Source organism: Camelus bactrianus, chromosome 17, assembly GCF_048773025.1.
Source record: "Camelus bactrianus isolate YW-2024 breed Bactrian camel chromosome 17, ASM4877302v1, whole genome shotgun sequence".
Lineage (NCBI taxonomy): Eukaryota > Metazoa > Chordata > Mammalia > Artiodactyla > Camelidae > Camelus > Camelus bactrianus.
Window position 1 is genome coordinate 20686563 of NC_133555.1, and position 13863 is coordinate 20700425.

Below are 13863 nucleotides of genomic sequence, written 5' to 3' on the forward strand. Positions count from 1 at the left end.
TCTTAAAAGGGCAGTCCTGTTGGATCAGGGCCCATTCATATGACCTCTTCAAAGACCCTGTCTCCAGGTACAGTCACATTCTGAGGTACTGAAGGCTAGCACTTCAACACAGGAATTTTGAAGGGTTACAGCTCATCACAGTCCCTCAAGATGGTAAACCCAGTCCATCAGGGAGCCAGTTTGCTTCCTAACCCATTGCTTTTCCCCTGATCCAGGCTGTCTTTAATGCTGGTGGCTATGATACTCAACTTTTTTTAAATCTCAAGGCTTAAGGGTTTTAGACTTGAACAAAACAAAAACTGGGGTCTTTCTTCTGGCATCATTCAAGCTTTCATTTAACATTTCGTTGAGAACCTACTGTGTGCCAGGCGCTGCTCTGGATCCTGGTGATACAGGAGTGAACAGGACAGACTAGCAGGGCTACGACTGGGGTCAGGTAAGTGAGGCATTTGCCTCAGGTGCAAAATTTAAGGGGCCTCCAAAAACTCAGCCTTTGAGATAAAGGATATCTTAATGCAATATTTAAAATACCAAAATGAATGGCAAAAAAACCCCGTGATGAACAAAATATAAAAAGTTTAAGTGAAGTCAGGATCAGCGTTACTGACCCCTCTCCTTTTGCCTCGGGCCCCAGTGAGACTTAACACGGCACTGTTGCTGGTCCTATCTGGGTGTGAAAACTTAGGTATTTTGTTCATCATGAGTTTTGTTTTGCACTCACTCTTATATTTAAAAAATACTGCGTTCAAATATTCCTTACCCTGGCTCCTGAGATTTTTGGTGGCCCCTTAAATATTGCTCCCTTCTCACTCCATCCTGGGCTGCAAACAAACCTCGCCTCTCATAGAACGTGCATTACAATGGGGACAGACATGCTGGGAACAAGGAAACCAGTAGGACTCACTGGTGGTACGTGTCAAGGGGGAATAGAACGGGGCCATGTGAGGATGTTCTTCTTTTGTGATTTTGGAAAGGTGATAACGGTGGGACTGGCATAGCCAGGACGGTGACGATCAGAGTAGGCAGATGTGAAGGATGGGGACAGGACGGACGGCAAATACAGGCCCCCAAGGAAGGGACAAGACAAGGGCCACTGTGCCTGGTGTGCTTGGAGGGGGGTGTGGCCAGAGCCTGTAGGGCCCCGTGGGCCACGTTGAGGTTATGATTCCAGCATCACTGACAGCCCTCCCGCACATCTAAATTGGGCGCTTGGTAGATGCTCCATTGAGCATTTCCTGTGCTGTTCTCTCTAGTTCTCTTTTCCCGTTTGTTCTTTCCCCAGACAATCTTCAGCTTTCATCAGGTTTGGTTCCCTTGACCTCCGGCCTTTAATCCCCCTTCTACTTGATGCTTTTTTGGTATTTAAACCCCACCCATTCTAGAACAGAGAGCATCTGACTTGCACCTGTCCTTCACTGGGGATGCTGGTTACGGGTCTTAAAAATAGGTTTCCCGACTCACAAAAGCCACTGCCTTCACCGCAACACGGTGCTGGGCCTTTGGGGAGGACTGCCTCATTTAATCACGACACCAGCTCTGTAGGATTTAAACAATTTTCTTTCCAGTCATTTTCTCCTCTTTACAGAGGAGGAAACGGAGGCTCAGAGAGGTTAAATGAACCTGTGCCGTGCTACCCAGTTGGGAAAGCCGAGAGTTGAACTTAAAGCCATTTGATTCCCAAACCTGTAGATTTAACCCTGAATCTGCACTGCTCTGAACCACCGCACCCTGCCTCTTAGCCTGCAGCCCTCACACCTGACGATATGCCAAGGGCAGAGAGCCCTGGATCTCCTTGTATCACTCTTCCTGCACCGGTCTTCTCTTTCTGGGTACCGAGTATTTCCTCTTATTCCTCCAGACCCGTTGTCCAGACCCACACTACCCAAGCCCAGCCTCCTTGCTCCCCTCACAGTCCTCCTTTGAACTCCTGGTGCGTTTAGAGACAGGAGGAGGCTGCTCACCCAGTCCTCTGCTCTCTCCGTGTTGTGTGTGACTTCTCTCCTGCCTCCTGCTAGCGGGCTCAGGAGTGTTGACCCTCGCTCACCACTGTGCTTAGCCCCAGGCTCCTTATTGTCATTCTACTTTTTTTCAGTGGGAGGAACCGAGGCCTGAGAACTTGGCTGGAATTGCACCTCTAGTGAGTGGGAGAAGTGGACCTCACTCCCCAGTCTAACTCCCGTCCCAAGCTCTCTGTGGCAACATGACCTTACTGGGTGTGGGAGTTGTAAAAGACATGAATTGCATCTTATGGATACAGGATGGGAAGAATGCACATTTGGTAGCAAACATTACGGGTTTGAATTCTGGTCCTGCCCCCTTGCTGGGCCTTTGTCCCTGGACAAGTTACTTAACGCCACTTCTGTAACATGGACAGAATAACACATCAATAATATAATAATTAAACACATTATCAGTGTTATAGTAATTATTCATTGGAGGGGACATCCAGGGCCTTGCACATGGGAAGGGCCCACTGCGTGTTATTTCTCTTTTCTTTTGCTGCTGTCAGAACCACACGGTATCTGTGAGCTGTGGGTGCCTTATTAAGAAATAAGTCCTCGCGGGCCAACAGGCTGAACCGTTTACCACCGTGACTGCTTCCGTTCCCTGGTCTCACTGTGGGAGGGACAAGACGAAGTCTCTGGTGCCCAGAGTAGTGGAAATTCTCGCTAATGAAGATCCAGACCTTTCCCAAAGGAAATTCTCATACATCGTGGAGGCAGAGAGGCTGTTAGGAGTGAGGGGTGGGGATGTGGGGATGGATATTGAAGAAAAGAAAAAAAAAAAATCACAGTTGACACACAGTTGCTTCTAAATTCTCGGGGCCTGAGGGTCTCCCAGGAGCTGTCAGTGCTCCTAAACCCTGCATGGCCATCCGAGTTTGGAGACCTCAGTACGAGGGGAACCACAGGCTGGTAAAGCAGCAGGCAGTGGTTTAGCAGCGGTTTTATTTTGGAGGCTGGGAACCACAGAGCATCGTGGGCCAGTTGGAGAGAGAAAGCCAGCCCATCGGAGGCCCCTGGAGGACATGAGGACACTTGTGCAGCTGCTGCCAAGCCACATGGGCCTCACCGTCCGCAGCTCCGAGGAAAGCCCACCAGGGAGGGCCTCCAGCCAGGGGCCCTGGACGGCGAGGCTCCTCTATTAATAAGAGGGGCTATTTATATTGTCGTCTTTAAAAACCTGCAGTCGGATCGCGTTACTGCTGCCTGGCCTGGCAAGAATGCTTCATGTGGGTGCTGCTGTGTGCTGTCCAGGGCCACTGACCTAAAACGTTCCTGAAGGCGGCGAGGAAGCCTGAGTGTGCCCTGCCTTTGGGTATTTATGGCTCACCCTCCTGTGTCCTGGGCTTACGCTCCCATGCACGCGCATGTGGTGTGTTTAAGGGAGGGGTGATTTCACAGAGGAGGGGGCATCATTTGAGGCCTTGCTTTTTGGCTGTGAATTACCAGCACCTGTTAAGCATTTAGTATATATCTGGCTCTCTCCTAAGCTGTTAGATTTAATTATTTCAGCCAGATCCTGCCAAAACCCTGTGAAGTTGGTGCTTGGAATATTCACATTCTGAGGGAGCAGGAAACTACGGTAGAGTGAGGTTAAGTGACATGCTGATGGCCATTCGATGGGTGCAGGGTAGGATTGGGTTGAATGGATCCTGGTCTGTCCGATTTAAAAATCCAAGCTGTATAATCCCCTCTGAATAACCCTTGATCTGCTGCGCCTAACCGGGCCTCAGTTTCTTCTTACAAGGTGAGCTGATCACATAGTACCTTCCATAAAGGGGTGACATGTAACTCAGTGGGACGTGGCACGTGAAGCCCTCAGCACAGAGCTGGGCACAGAGTACAGCGCAGGCACTTAGTACTGTTTATATAAGTGTCGACTGAAAGTAACTATATCCTATGTCATATTAAAAAAGCTGTATCTGGCCATCTGGTTACAAACTGTATCATATGTCTGGCCAAACTCATGATTCAGTCTACCTTGTTCTCAAGCAGCTAAAGTCACTAATAACTGGTGAAGTGGCCCTGACTCCAAAACCCGGGCTCCTACCTGCTGCTGACAACTTGCTGCTGCTCCGAAAACGAAACGAACTGACTTCCAACCCCCGGCCCACCTTTGACTGCTACATAAGGCCGCTCTCTGCCTTTGGAAACAGCCAAAGTGTCTGTGAGTAGTGGGTCAGCTAAATAAGATTCGTTCATACCGTTCATGCCTGCAGAGGAGCTCCCTGCCGCTGGGTAAAAGAACTAGGGGGATCTCCAAGGCCTGTGACTGAGAGAAAAGCTGGTTCAGAACAGTCTGTGCGATGCACAAGCATGTGTGTGGAAGAAGAGCACGTGTACACCTTGAGTCGCAGGCAGCGGGAGCGTCCTCCTGGACCAGAAGGCGAAAGGGCAAGGGAGCCGTGTGTTTCCATGGATGCTCCCGGTGTTCTTTTTTGAAACTGTTTGAAAATTTCATGGTGCCCTTTGTCAGCTATTCAATATATAAATAAAGATGGCCAAAAATTTTAAAAAGACAAAAAACCCCAAAAACTGAAAAGCGCTTTGACTCAAAATGACTCCATGAGTTTGATTTTCATTGTCTGTTGATGCCTAATTGGATTGAGACAGTCACAGTAATTTAAGCACTCTGCACCATCCTTTTTAACATTTTGCATCTTGCAATTTTGTAAAAACTTTCTTTAACCAAGTTGAGTAAATGGAAGTTTCACACAGAACTGAGGGGGCCCAGAAGGCCGGTAAGGGCCTGACTCCAGGTTCTGCCTGTGGATGGGTGAGTGGATGGGGGAGACAGTCCATGCAGCCCCACCTGCCTTTTTCACACCTTTTCCAGCTGCAGGGTTGGGCCATGATTTACATTCTGATGCTTCTGGAGCACTTCTTGGTCCTGAATCATCGGGAGATGTTAAGTTACAGAAGCCAGATACTGTAGAAGGAATTTTTCAGGCCTTGGATGGAAGCGTATTTGGGAGGGGGGTGGAGTGGGAAGTGTGGAAGTCTGCACCGCCTCAGACAGTCAGAAGATTGCATCAAACACAGCCCTAAACGCTGACAGTGTCCTTACGCGTGGAGACTGGGCTGAACTTCCCGGGGGCCCGTTCCTGCCCGGCTCTGGCTGTGCTATTTTTGACCAGTCTCTATTTCAGTCTGGCGAGTTGGTGGTGTCTCACAGCAGGTTGGGCCTCCGTCACCTTCTGGGGTTGGTGTTCTCGATTCAGCAGGGGACAGAGCGAACAGAGAGAGCCAGCAGTGCCGTGCGTGGAGCGAATAGACCTAAATTTACTAGCAGTTCTTTTTAAGTAGAAACGATGGAGAAGAAAGCTAGCCTCATAGGTCTTCTCCAAGCCTGACTGTCCTTCTCATAAATCAGGCAGCCCCCTTGAGATCAGAGCCTGCGATTTCCACCTCAACATGTTGACTCCAGGCTGCTCCTCCTGACAAAAAATGCCCTGTTTGTCTTTAGCACTGGTCCCAGCACCGTCCACTCTTTCCAGCATTTTTGGTCGGGATTGGAATATTATTAGGGTGCCCCTTTTCCTTGTTCATTTATTATTCCAGGAAATTGGGTGGAGCAGTTTGTCATGTGCACAGTAGGCCTAGTTTGAGAGCAAAGCTGATTCAGCCAAAGTTCCCCTGCAGAGAAGGCCATACTAAGTGTTTGGGGTTTAGAATCAATTCAGACCCTTAAGCAGCAGACACATGGCTGCCATGTTACCTAAGGGATGATCAGCTCCGCCTGCTGACCTTTCTGTTTGTGGCTCTCCTTTGACTTGTGGTTGTACTTGGGTGCAGCTCTTGTCCATGTCTCTCCCTTTGTGTCACCCTGGGGTGGCGACTTAGAAAACTTACCTGTTAAGTTAGGGATCAGTGCTAGCACCTCGTTCCCAACTCAGAGTTGTAATAACGCAGTTACATAACACACGTAGAGTTGCAGCTGTGGTTATAAAGAGAGAGGGTTCCTGGTTAAGAACCTAGACTTCAGGGCTAGACCTCCAGGGCCACGCCACTTACTGCTGGTGACCTTAGTCAAATTACTAAACATCTTAATGATTCAGTTTCCTCACTGGTACAGTGGGAAGGCTATGGGGTCCACCTCATAGGGGGTCTAAAGATGAGTTAATATATTGAAAAGCTCTTAGGACTGTGCCTGGCATGTAATAAACCCTCAATAAGTTAGCTGCTTCTGTTATCATTATGACCTCCAACATCTGGGTTTTAGAATAAGTCTGAGAAATGAGTTCTTAAGCAAGCTGCCTTCTTGGCAACAGGCCCCTAACCTTAGTTTTCCTTGTTCTGCTAAGATCTGAGGGTCTTGTCTAGTAACGCGTACGTTTGCGGTACCATGAAAAGGTATTAGTCAGGAATTAGACTGATGGAAGGTTTTCAGCATCCCTGTAACCAAGATGGGAGATGGATCACAGCAGGGTCGGAGAGATAAAAGGTGAAGCAGAAGCAATCTGATTTAGGGGGCAGTCAGATAAGAGACTGTTAAAGTAATTAATTGTCTACTTCAGCACACAAACAAGGGCCCATTAAGTGGAGAAAGGATTTGCCACATGATACGGATCTGTTCGCTCTCTGCCAGATGCTTCAGTCATGAAGCTATTGAAACAGACATTCTGTGTCCCTCGGCCCAGTAATTGGCAAGCTTCGTCTCTAACTGGCTTTGGTGCTGGAGAAAGCCAATGGGATAATCCAAAGCCTTTTCCCTTTTTTTTTTTTTTCTTCCTATTCATTTCTGTAAAAGATGGCAGACAACCAGATTATTCTGTTCAAGCAAATGCTAGCTGTATACTTGTACAAATACAGCTGTCATTTCAGTGATGCTGTCGGCACACCATACATAACAAGATGCCCTGTGGAAGACACAGTCTCTTAAAAAATGAGAATAAGAAAACCCAGCTTTATCCCCTTGATTCTGCATCTCAGATACAATTTCTTCCCAGCCTGTCACCCGGCCAAAAGCCTGATCACTGTGCTTTGGCTTTCTTAAGGATTTTTGTGCTCACTTCGCAAATCTGATTTTGGATTCTCTTCCCCGATTTGGAAATGCATGTCCTTGTAAGGAGGCCGGGTTGCAAAGCCTTTGGGGGTGGACCAGGCGAGCTGTGTTCTGGTTCTCGGGCTTCCCCTTCTATTAACAGTTCCGAACTATGGAAGTACAGAATTAGAGTGTTGGAACCGGAAGGGGGCTTGGAGAGCATCTCTGGTCTGGGGAGGATTTTCAAATTGTCTCCGTGCAAAAGTGTGTGTGTATATGGATGTATTCCTGGAAAACAGGTCTGGAGGCTTCACTGGAGTCCAGAGGAGCTGGAATCTCAAATAGATGGGAGTCTCCAAGTCCAGCTCTTTGCTGTTACACAGATGAGGCACTGGAGCAACTGGCCCACGTGTCCCAGGCCCCTGGGAACCCCACAGGCGTGTGTGAATCTCTGGTGCTGCATCCAAGCATGGCACTGTTTGGTGAGGGCAGAGCCGGATCTTGGACGTGTGAAGAACAACCAGGAGAGGGGTGGGCCTTCCTCCTCTAAATCCCCCCCCCTTTTTTATGATGTATAGTCGATTTGTGATGTGTTAATTTCTGGTGTACAGCATAGTGATTCATATGTAGATAGATAGGTATTCCTTTTCATGTTCTTTTTCATTATAGGCTGTTACAAGGTATTGAATATAGTTCGCCCCAAACCCTTTTCTGACCATTCTAGCCCATAGGGAGTGCTCTCCCTCAAGGTCTGGGATGCTGTTACTCTTCTTCATGCATCTTGGTGTGTTCCCGTGGTTCCTTGTCTGTCAGTCTTGATTTCTGAGCTAGGTTGGAAGTTTCTGGAAGACGGGCAGCATCCCCTGAATGTTTAAGTCCCGAACCGTGTGGGTGGTAAATGATTGGATTTTGTGACCTGGGATAACTTCTCTCCCACTTAAAAACTCGCTTTTAAAGTATCTTGAGTTCAGCGTTAACAATATAGCAGTCTTCCGGCAGCCAACTCAGCACGGGTTTTTATTTCCTTTGTATGTATATGAGTTCACACCACTAATGTAAATGATCTAAATGGTCCGTTTCTTCTCGTTGCCCCTACAGGTACCTCAATAACAATGAGTTGATGGCTGTACCGTCCCTGGGCGCTGCTTCATCTCACATCGTCTCTCTCTTTCTGTAAGTGGCCCTGTTCGGGAGACCCTGGGCTGTGTGGTGAGCCCATGCTGTTGTCCTGCTGACCTTTGGTGGCAGGAAAACTTGTGTCTCTAGGCTTGCTGGTGAAAACAGGCCTTTCTCCATGGAGTGCTAATGATTGTGACAATGCCCTGCTGGCCATTGTGGGGTACAGAGAATTCAAACCTGCAAGTTTTATCTCATCTCTCACTTAGGGGAAAATATGGCTTTTTAATCCCTAGAGGTTGCATAGAATTAAAGTTCTTGGTCCTAGCAGGTAAGCTGCAATTTGGGCGAGTAAGTCAGACTTCAAGAAGCTGTGTGAATTACAAGACAGCAAACTCATCCACGTGGCCATGACTTTCATGGCTTAAAAAAGAAGCTCTCAGGCCTCTGAAATCAACGTAAAAGTAAGGTATTCACTGTCAGGTCAAGTGTTAGACAACACCCAACCTATCAATCATTATAGACAACGCACTGGAAATGAAAAGTGGTATCAAGGGACTTGAATGAGAAAGAAAGGAGGGCCCTGGGGTTGGGGGTGGGGGGCACTGTCATCGGCAGAGCTGTGAAGAGCCTCTGCTGGGTAGTTAAGTTAAGCGCCATGAGTTACCCGCCTTCTGTGGCCATCAGGTGCAGGTACTCCCTTGTTTAGAACTCACTCACAGGTCTTTCCAGATAAACCAGTCATGAGTCCAACAGTTTTCTAGACTAGATTTTATTGGCCACTCCCCCAGCTCCTTCTTCATGCTGCATTTCCTTGTCGACTTCCGCCCTGCCTGATTCTATTTGTTCTTGATTTTGCTGGCGTTAGATCTCTTTGGTGCACCTGTCCGGATCTTTTCTCGACACTGAGCCAAGCACAGGGACTTGGCGGGAAGGCGTCATCCGTCCAATGGCTGGTGTAGCTTGCAGGTCTCCAATTTTTGCTGGCCACGGTCCCAGCGTTCAGAGGATGCCGTGTCCTTGTGAAACATGATCTTGGGCTTAACCTTTTGCAAGGCACTGTGCGGCTGGGGAGCAGGGTTTAGAATCGTAGCCCAACTCTGTGTTCTGGACAGCTTCATCTCTCTGAACCTCATGTTCCTCATTTACAGAATGTGTTCTTGGCCCATTGTACACATAGGGAAAGTGAGCCCGGGGTTCTAGGGGTGTACGATCTACAGGAAGGTCCTGGTGCCCTGCATGACCCATAGTGGGTGATTGACAGATGGTGGCTCCTGCTGCTGGCTGGTGCTTAGTTGTCGCCTGGCCCCTTGGACCTTGGCATGATCTCACCCTTAAGGCCGCAGGACCTGAGCATCATTTCTCATACCTGTGAATTGCGAGAATGAAGGTTGTAGCTTATCGTCCCAAAGGTGACAGTCAAGGATCTGACCTGCTTATTCTGTCCATTTGGCCTGTGTGTCTGGCATCTGGAAGGTGTTTTATTGCTGGTTGAATTAAATGAGTCACCCGTACGTGGGGCCACCTGGGGACATAACCATCCCTCACAGAGGGATGTGTGTGCTCACAGAGCAGTGCACCAGAAGATGCTTTTATTCCTCGCTATTTAAAGGACAGTTTCTGGACCAGCAGTATCATATCAGCCCTGAGCTCGTTAGAAATGCAGGATCTCAGACCTCATAGCAGCCCCACTGGATCACAGGCTGCCTTAACAAGGTCCACCGGCCATTTGCCCACTTGCTCAAGTTTGAGAAACACTGCGTTCCCTCCTCTTGCTCCTCACTTGGTTGGGAAGCCAGGGCCACAGAGAGCATATTTGCGTTACCAGACAGGAAACGGAGGCTGCCCGAGTTCCTGGAAGTTGCAAAATCACGAGGTGAAGCGGGAACTGGACACAGGTGCCCATGTGCTGCTCCTTCATCATCACCCCCCACCCCCACCCCCGCACTGGGTGCAGGAGTGTGGCAGGTGATGTGGACCCGCCCTGAGCCAGCCGCGGGCAGGGCCCCCAGCTTGCCCCCAGGGCCTGGGGCACTTTGAATCACGCCTTGCTCCGATGACTAAAAATACATTTCTGTTCCTTGGCCCAAGTGCCCGGAGCAGTGGGGTTGGCTGGCCTTGTTCCTGCTATTCCATTAGACAGCATTAAAATATGTAAAGTAGGAAAAGAAAAAAAAAAAGACTCCCTCCCGCTTTTGATTCAGTTTGGAAAATGCAGGTTAGTATTGGCGGATATCACCTCTGGCCTGAAGCTGGTCTCCATCAGGCTTGATCAGTGATTCTCTAAAACTACAAACACCGAAGTGTCTTTATCTTCCTTTTCTCTGTGGGCCCCTGGTCTTAGATACCTGGGTTTAGTGCCTGCAGAGTTGGGCTAGCAGCATGACATAGGGGCAGCAGGATTGTAGATAATTTTGCTGTCATCCTTCATGCCTTCCCATATTTCCCAAGTGGATCATGCAAGGGACGGGGAGAAAATAGCAGAGCAGGCGACAGCTGAACATTACTACTTCCTCACCTTGACCTGCACGGGGGATGAGCCTGGCATCTCCAGCCACGTGATGATTCCAGCCATTCCGGCTTTGAAGAGCATGTTTTGCTGGTGTGTTTTGTGGCTTTTCAGAACCATAGCATTAAAAGATGTCACACGTTCAACAAACATTTAGTGGGTCCCTGCTGTGCCCCTGCATTTGGGGGCCCTGAGGCTGTCCCAGTGGGACCTCAAAAAGATTTAATGCCATCTCGTGTGGGAGGCTCCTGCCACACTGTGTGCAAATGTGGTTGTTCAGTGAGCTTAATAAATGTTCCCATCAAGAGCCCTTAGTCTCCAGATTGTCTCATTTGTGGGCAGGAGGAGGATGAGATAAATAATCAGAATGTGGAAAGGGACCAGATGGCTGAGGCCATGTGAGTTAGAGGAGCGGGGACAAGTTTCTGGGGACAAGGTTATGGGCAGGTGCCAGGAATAGGGGGGACCAGGCATGTATCCAGCTGTATCTCTGATGACGTGCCCTGGGACAAACTGCCATTTTTTTCTCATTAGTTGAAATGAAGGGTTTGAAACACATGGTACAAGAACTCTTGCAGCTTTCACATTCCTTCCGTGACTCGGAAACTAAGAGTTGGGGCAGTAACGTCACAAAAGAAATACTGATGCGGCTGTCCCGTTACCACAGTTGCTGCATTCTGTCTTTTAGGAGAGGTAGCAGCTTTGTGGTTTTCAGCTCAGACACCTGTAATTAGGGACTTTTTTGCCTCAGGATTTTGTTTGCCGGTTGAGGTCAGCTCTCCATCTCTGTGTTTGGTGTTCTGTCTCCCAAGTCCGTGTCAGTAAGCCTGGTTCTTTGCTCACAAGACAGAGCGCTGATCCCCCGGACGGCAGCACCCTGTTTCACTGAGGTCATAGTGGGGAGGACTGCATGGAAAAGGGGTTTGTCTCAAGTCTGACTTTACTATCAGGGCCTCAAGACACAGTTTTTGAGAGTTTGAGGACCTGGAGTCATTCAGGAAAAAAGGTTAATACTTTCTGCTTAAAGGAATCTAATTCAATTAAAGTATTTGTCAAAGAGCGGATTTTTATTTGCATCATATTCTAAGGATAATACCAAAGCCATTTGTCCTTAATAACAAAAAAGCATTAAACTCAAGGAAAGCTTTTAATAGGATTGGGTTGGAGCGAGAGAGCTAAATTTGATAAAATAGTTCTTAGAAAAAAAAAACAGACTTTTGTTTAACGGGGGCAGAATCTGCCGGTAGATTTTCATGTTTGAGGGTTTTTTTTTTTTTTTTTTAATTTGAAGTCCAGGAAACTCAAGTTACAATTCCCACAGCAACAGTAATTTTGTGTGATGCATAAGTGACATTTCTGGGGAAGAAAAATTTCCGCTTTTCCTGTGGTGTTACTGCTCTTGTATCGCTGAGAAGATTGGTTCCAGTGGAAATGGTTGGGTTTTCTTTTTCAGTCCTAGGAGTAAAAAAGCTTGCTGTAAAATCAACTTTAGTTTTAAAGCAGGGCAGTTCTTTGTCTCATGCATATTAGCTGCAGCGTGTTTCCCATAAGGCCCTTGGCTTTGTCCATATAACTTCTTTCTCAGTTGGTGTGTTTTAGACCCTGTCCCTTAACCACTCCTGGTCGCTCCTTCTCCCCTACCTTTGGCCTGGATCGGGTAGGAGGTCTGGCTTAAGATTTGTTGCAGTTGCCTGTGACATTGTAATTGTGCTATTAAAACCCTTCAGTTTATGTTGCATTTGAAAACACGTTGAAATACCTTTCACTTTGAATCTTGAAAAACACTTTGCTGAAAACTTTCTTTTTGAGAAAAAAACTAACACAACATGAAACACTGTTATAACTATTTTAAAGTGTGCCCTTCAGCAGCTTTTAGTACATTCTCAGTGCTGTGCACCCCTCAACACCCCATTCCCCCTAAGCAATCACTTCTACTGGCCCCTTCCTCCCAGGCCCCTGGCACCAGGAATCTGAAACGTAATCTGTTTTTTTTTTTTTTCCTTTCGAGGAAAATGTTTTTCTCTCATGTTAGCAAAGGTACCTGAAAGACTGAGAATATGAATAATTTAAGTGAAAATATCAGAGGTGGATGTAACTACACAGCTGTGTATTTTGCTGTGGCCTCTTCACTGCAGAGAAACTGATTAAATAGAAGGGATGGAGTAGTTAACATCTCTTTATTGTAACTTCCGGAGAGTAAAACCTGGCTGGAAGGAAACCTGGTGTCCTGTCTGTGACCCCACTCGAAGCAAGTTAAGTGGAAGGAGCACTGGGCCGGGATGAGGGAGCCCCAGGCTGGGAAGGGAAGGACGCAGGGAGCTCTCCTTGGCTGGATCTGCTGGGAAAGTCAAATCAAAAGCAATCCTTAACTCTCCGTGTGCCGAGCAGGCCCTCTGGAAAAAGGTGGCCCAATCAGTCTTCTTTACAGGCTCATTAATGGGAAGATCAATTCACATTAAAGTATAATTAAAGAGCAAGGCTTCACGGGGAGGCTGTGATGAGCTGGGCTGGAGGGACGAATTAGTTTTGCTGAGAGTCCAGCCCAAAAGCCAGGGAGAAGGGGGCCCCGAACTCCAGAAAATTAGGCTCAGCTTGGGGACCTGAGCTGAGACTGTTAATAATCAGGTGAAAGTACACCGAGTAATAAACAGTCACATGGCATTGCTAAACTGTGTGTGTGTGTGTGTGTGTGTGTGTGCGTGCGTGTGCGTGTGCGCGCAGACAGAAGAGAGAATTGATATTAAAATCCTTTTTTTTTTTTAACCAAGATGTTTCTCCCCGTAAGTATGAAATCATAGTTTGTCTTAAGAAGCGGAGTGTTAACTTCAGACTTCAGACTTCCATCCTGAGAGGCAGCTGGACCTGTGAGGATTGTAGGTGTGTGTACAGGTGGGGTGGACGTAGCCGTTCTCCCCAGGGTAATGGAGCATCTTCCTGGGGAGGAATTTGCTGGCAGGTCCTACTCATCACCAGGTGAAAGGTAGACTTAATCAAGATTGATAGGAAACGTGCAAGTGGGCAGTTCTTTCCTCCTGCGTCTGAGCGGCATCCTCCAGCAAGAACTCAGTTTGTCCCTGCTGCTGAAGGAAGGCCAGTCAGCTTGGGCACTGGGGTAAGAGGCAACCCTATCTGGGCCATTGGCTTCTTATTTGCTGCGAGCCTTCTGACACACTGACATCGGGATGGTGGAGTTAGCAACAACTGAGACACTTCAGGAAGAAAATGAGAACAATGTTTGCGAAGTCCCCAGT

At 47.9% G+C, this 13863-nt stretch overlaps 1 protein-coding gene across 1 annotated transcript in view; it reads left to right on the forward strand.

The window, feature by feature from the left end:
- The window catches only part of LRIG1 (leucine rich repeats and immunoglobulin like domains 1), a 111303-nt gene that overhangs the window by 37908 nt on the left and 59532 nt on the right, over nt 1-13863 (forward strand). The window contains exon 3 of the mRNA XM_045514415.2: nt 8086-8160. Within this exon, the coding sequence (XP_045370371.2) occupies nt 8086-8160 (75 nt within the window). The remainder of the gene's footprint in view (nt 1-8085; nt 8161-13863) is intronic.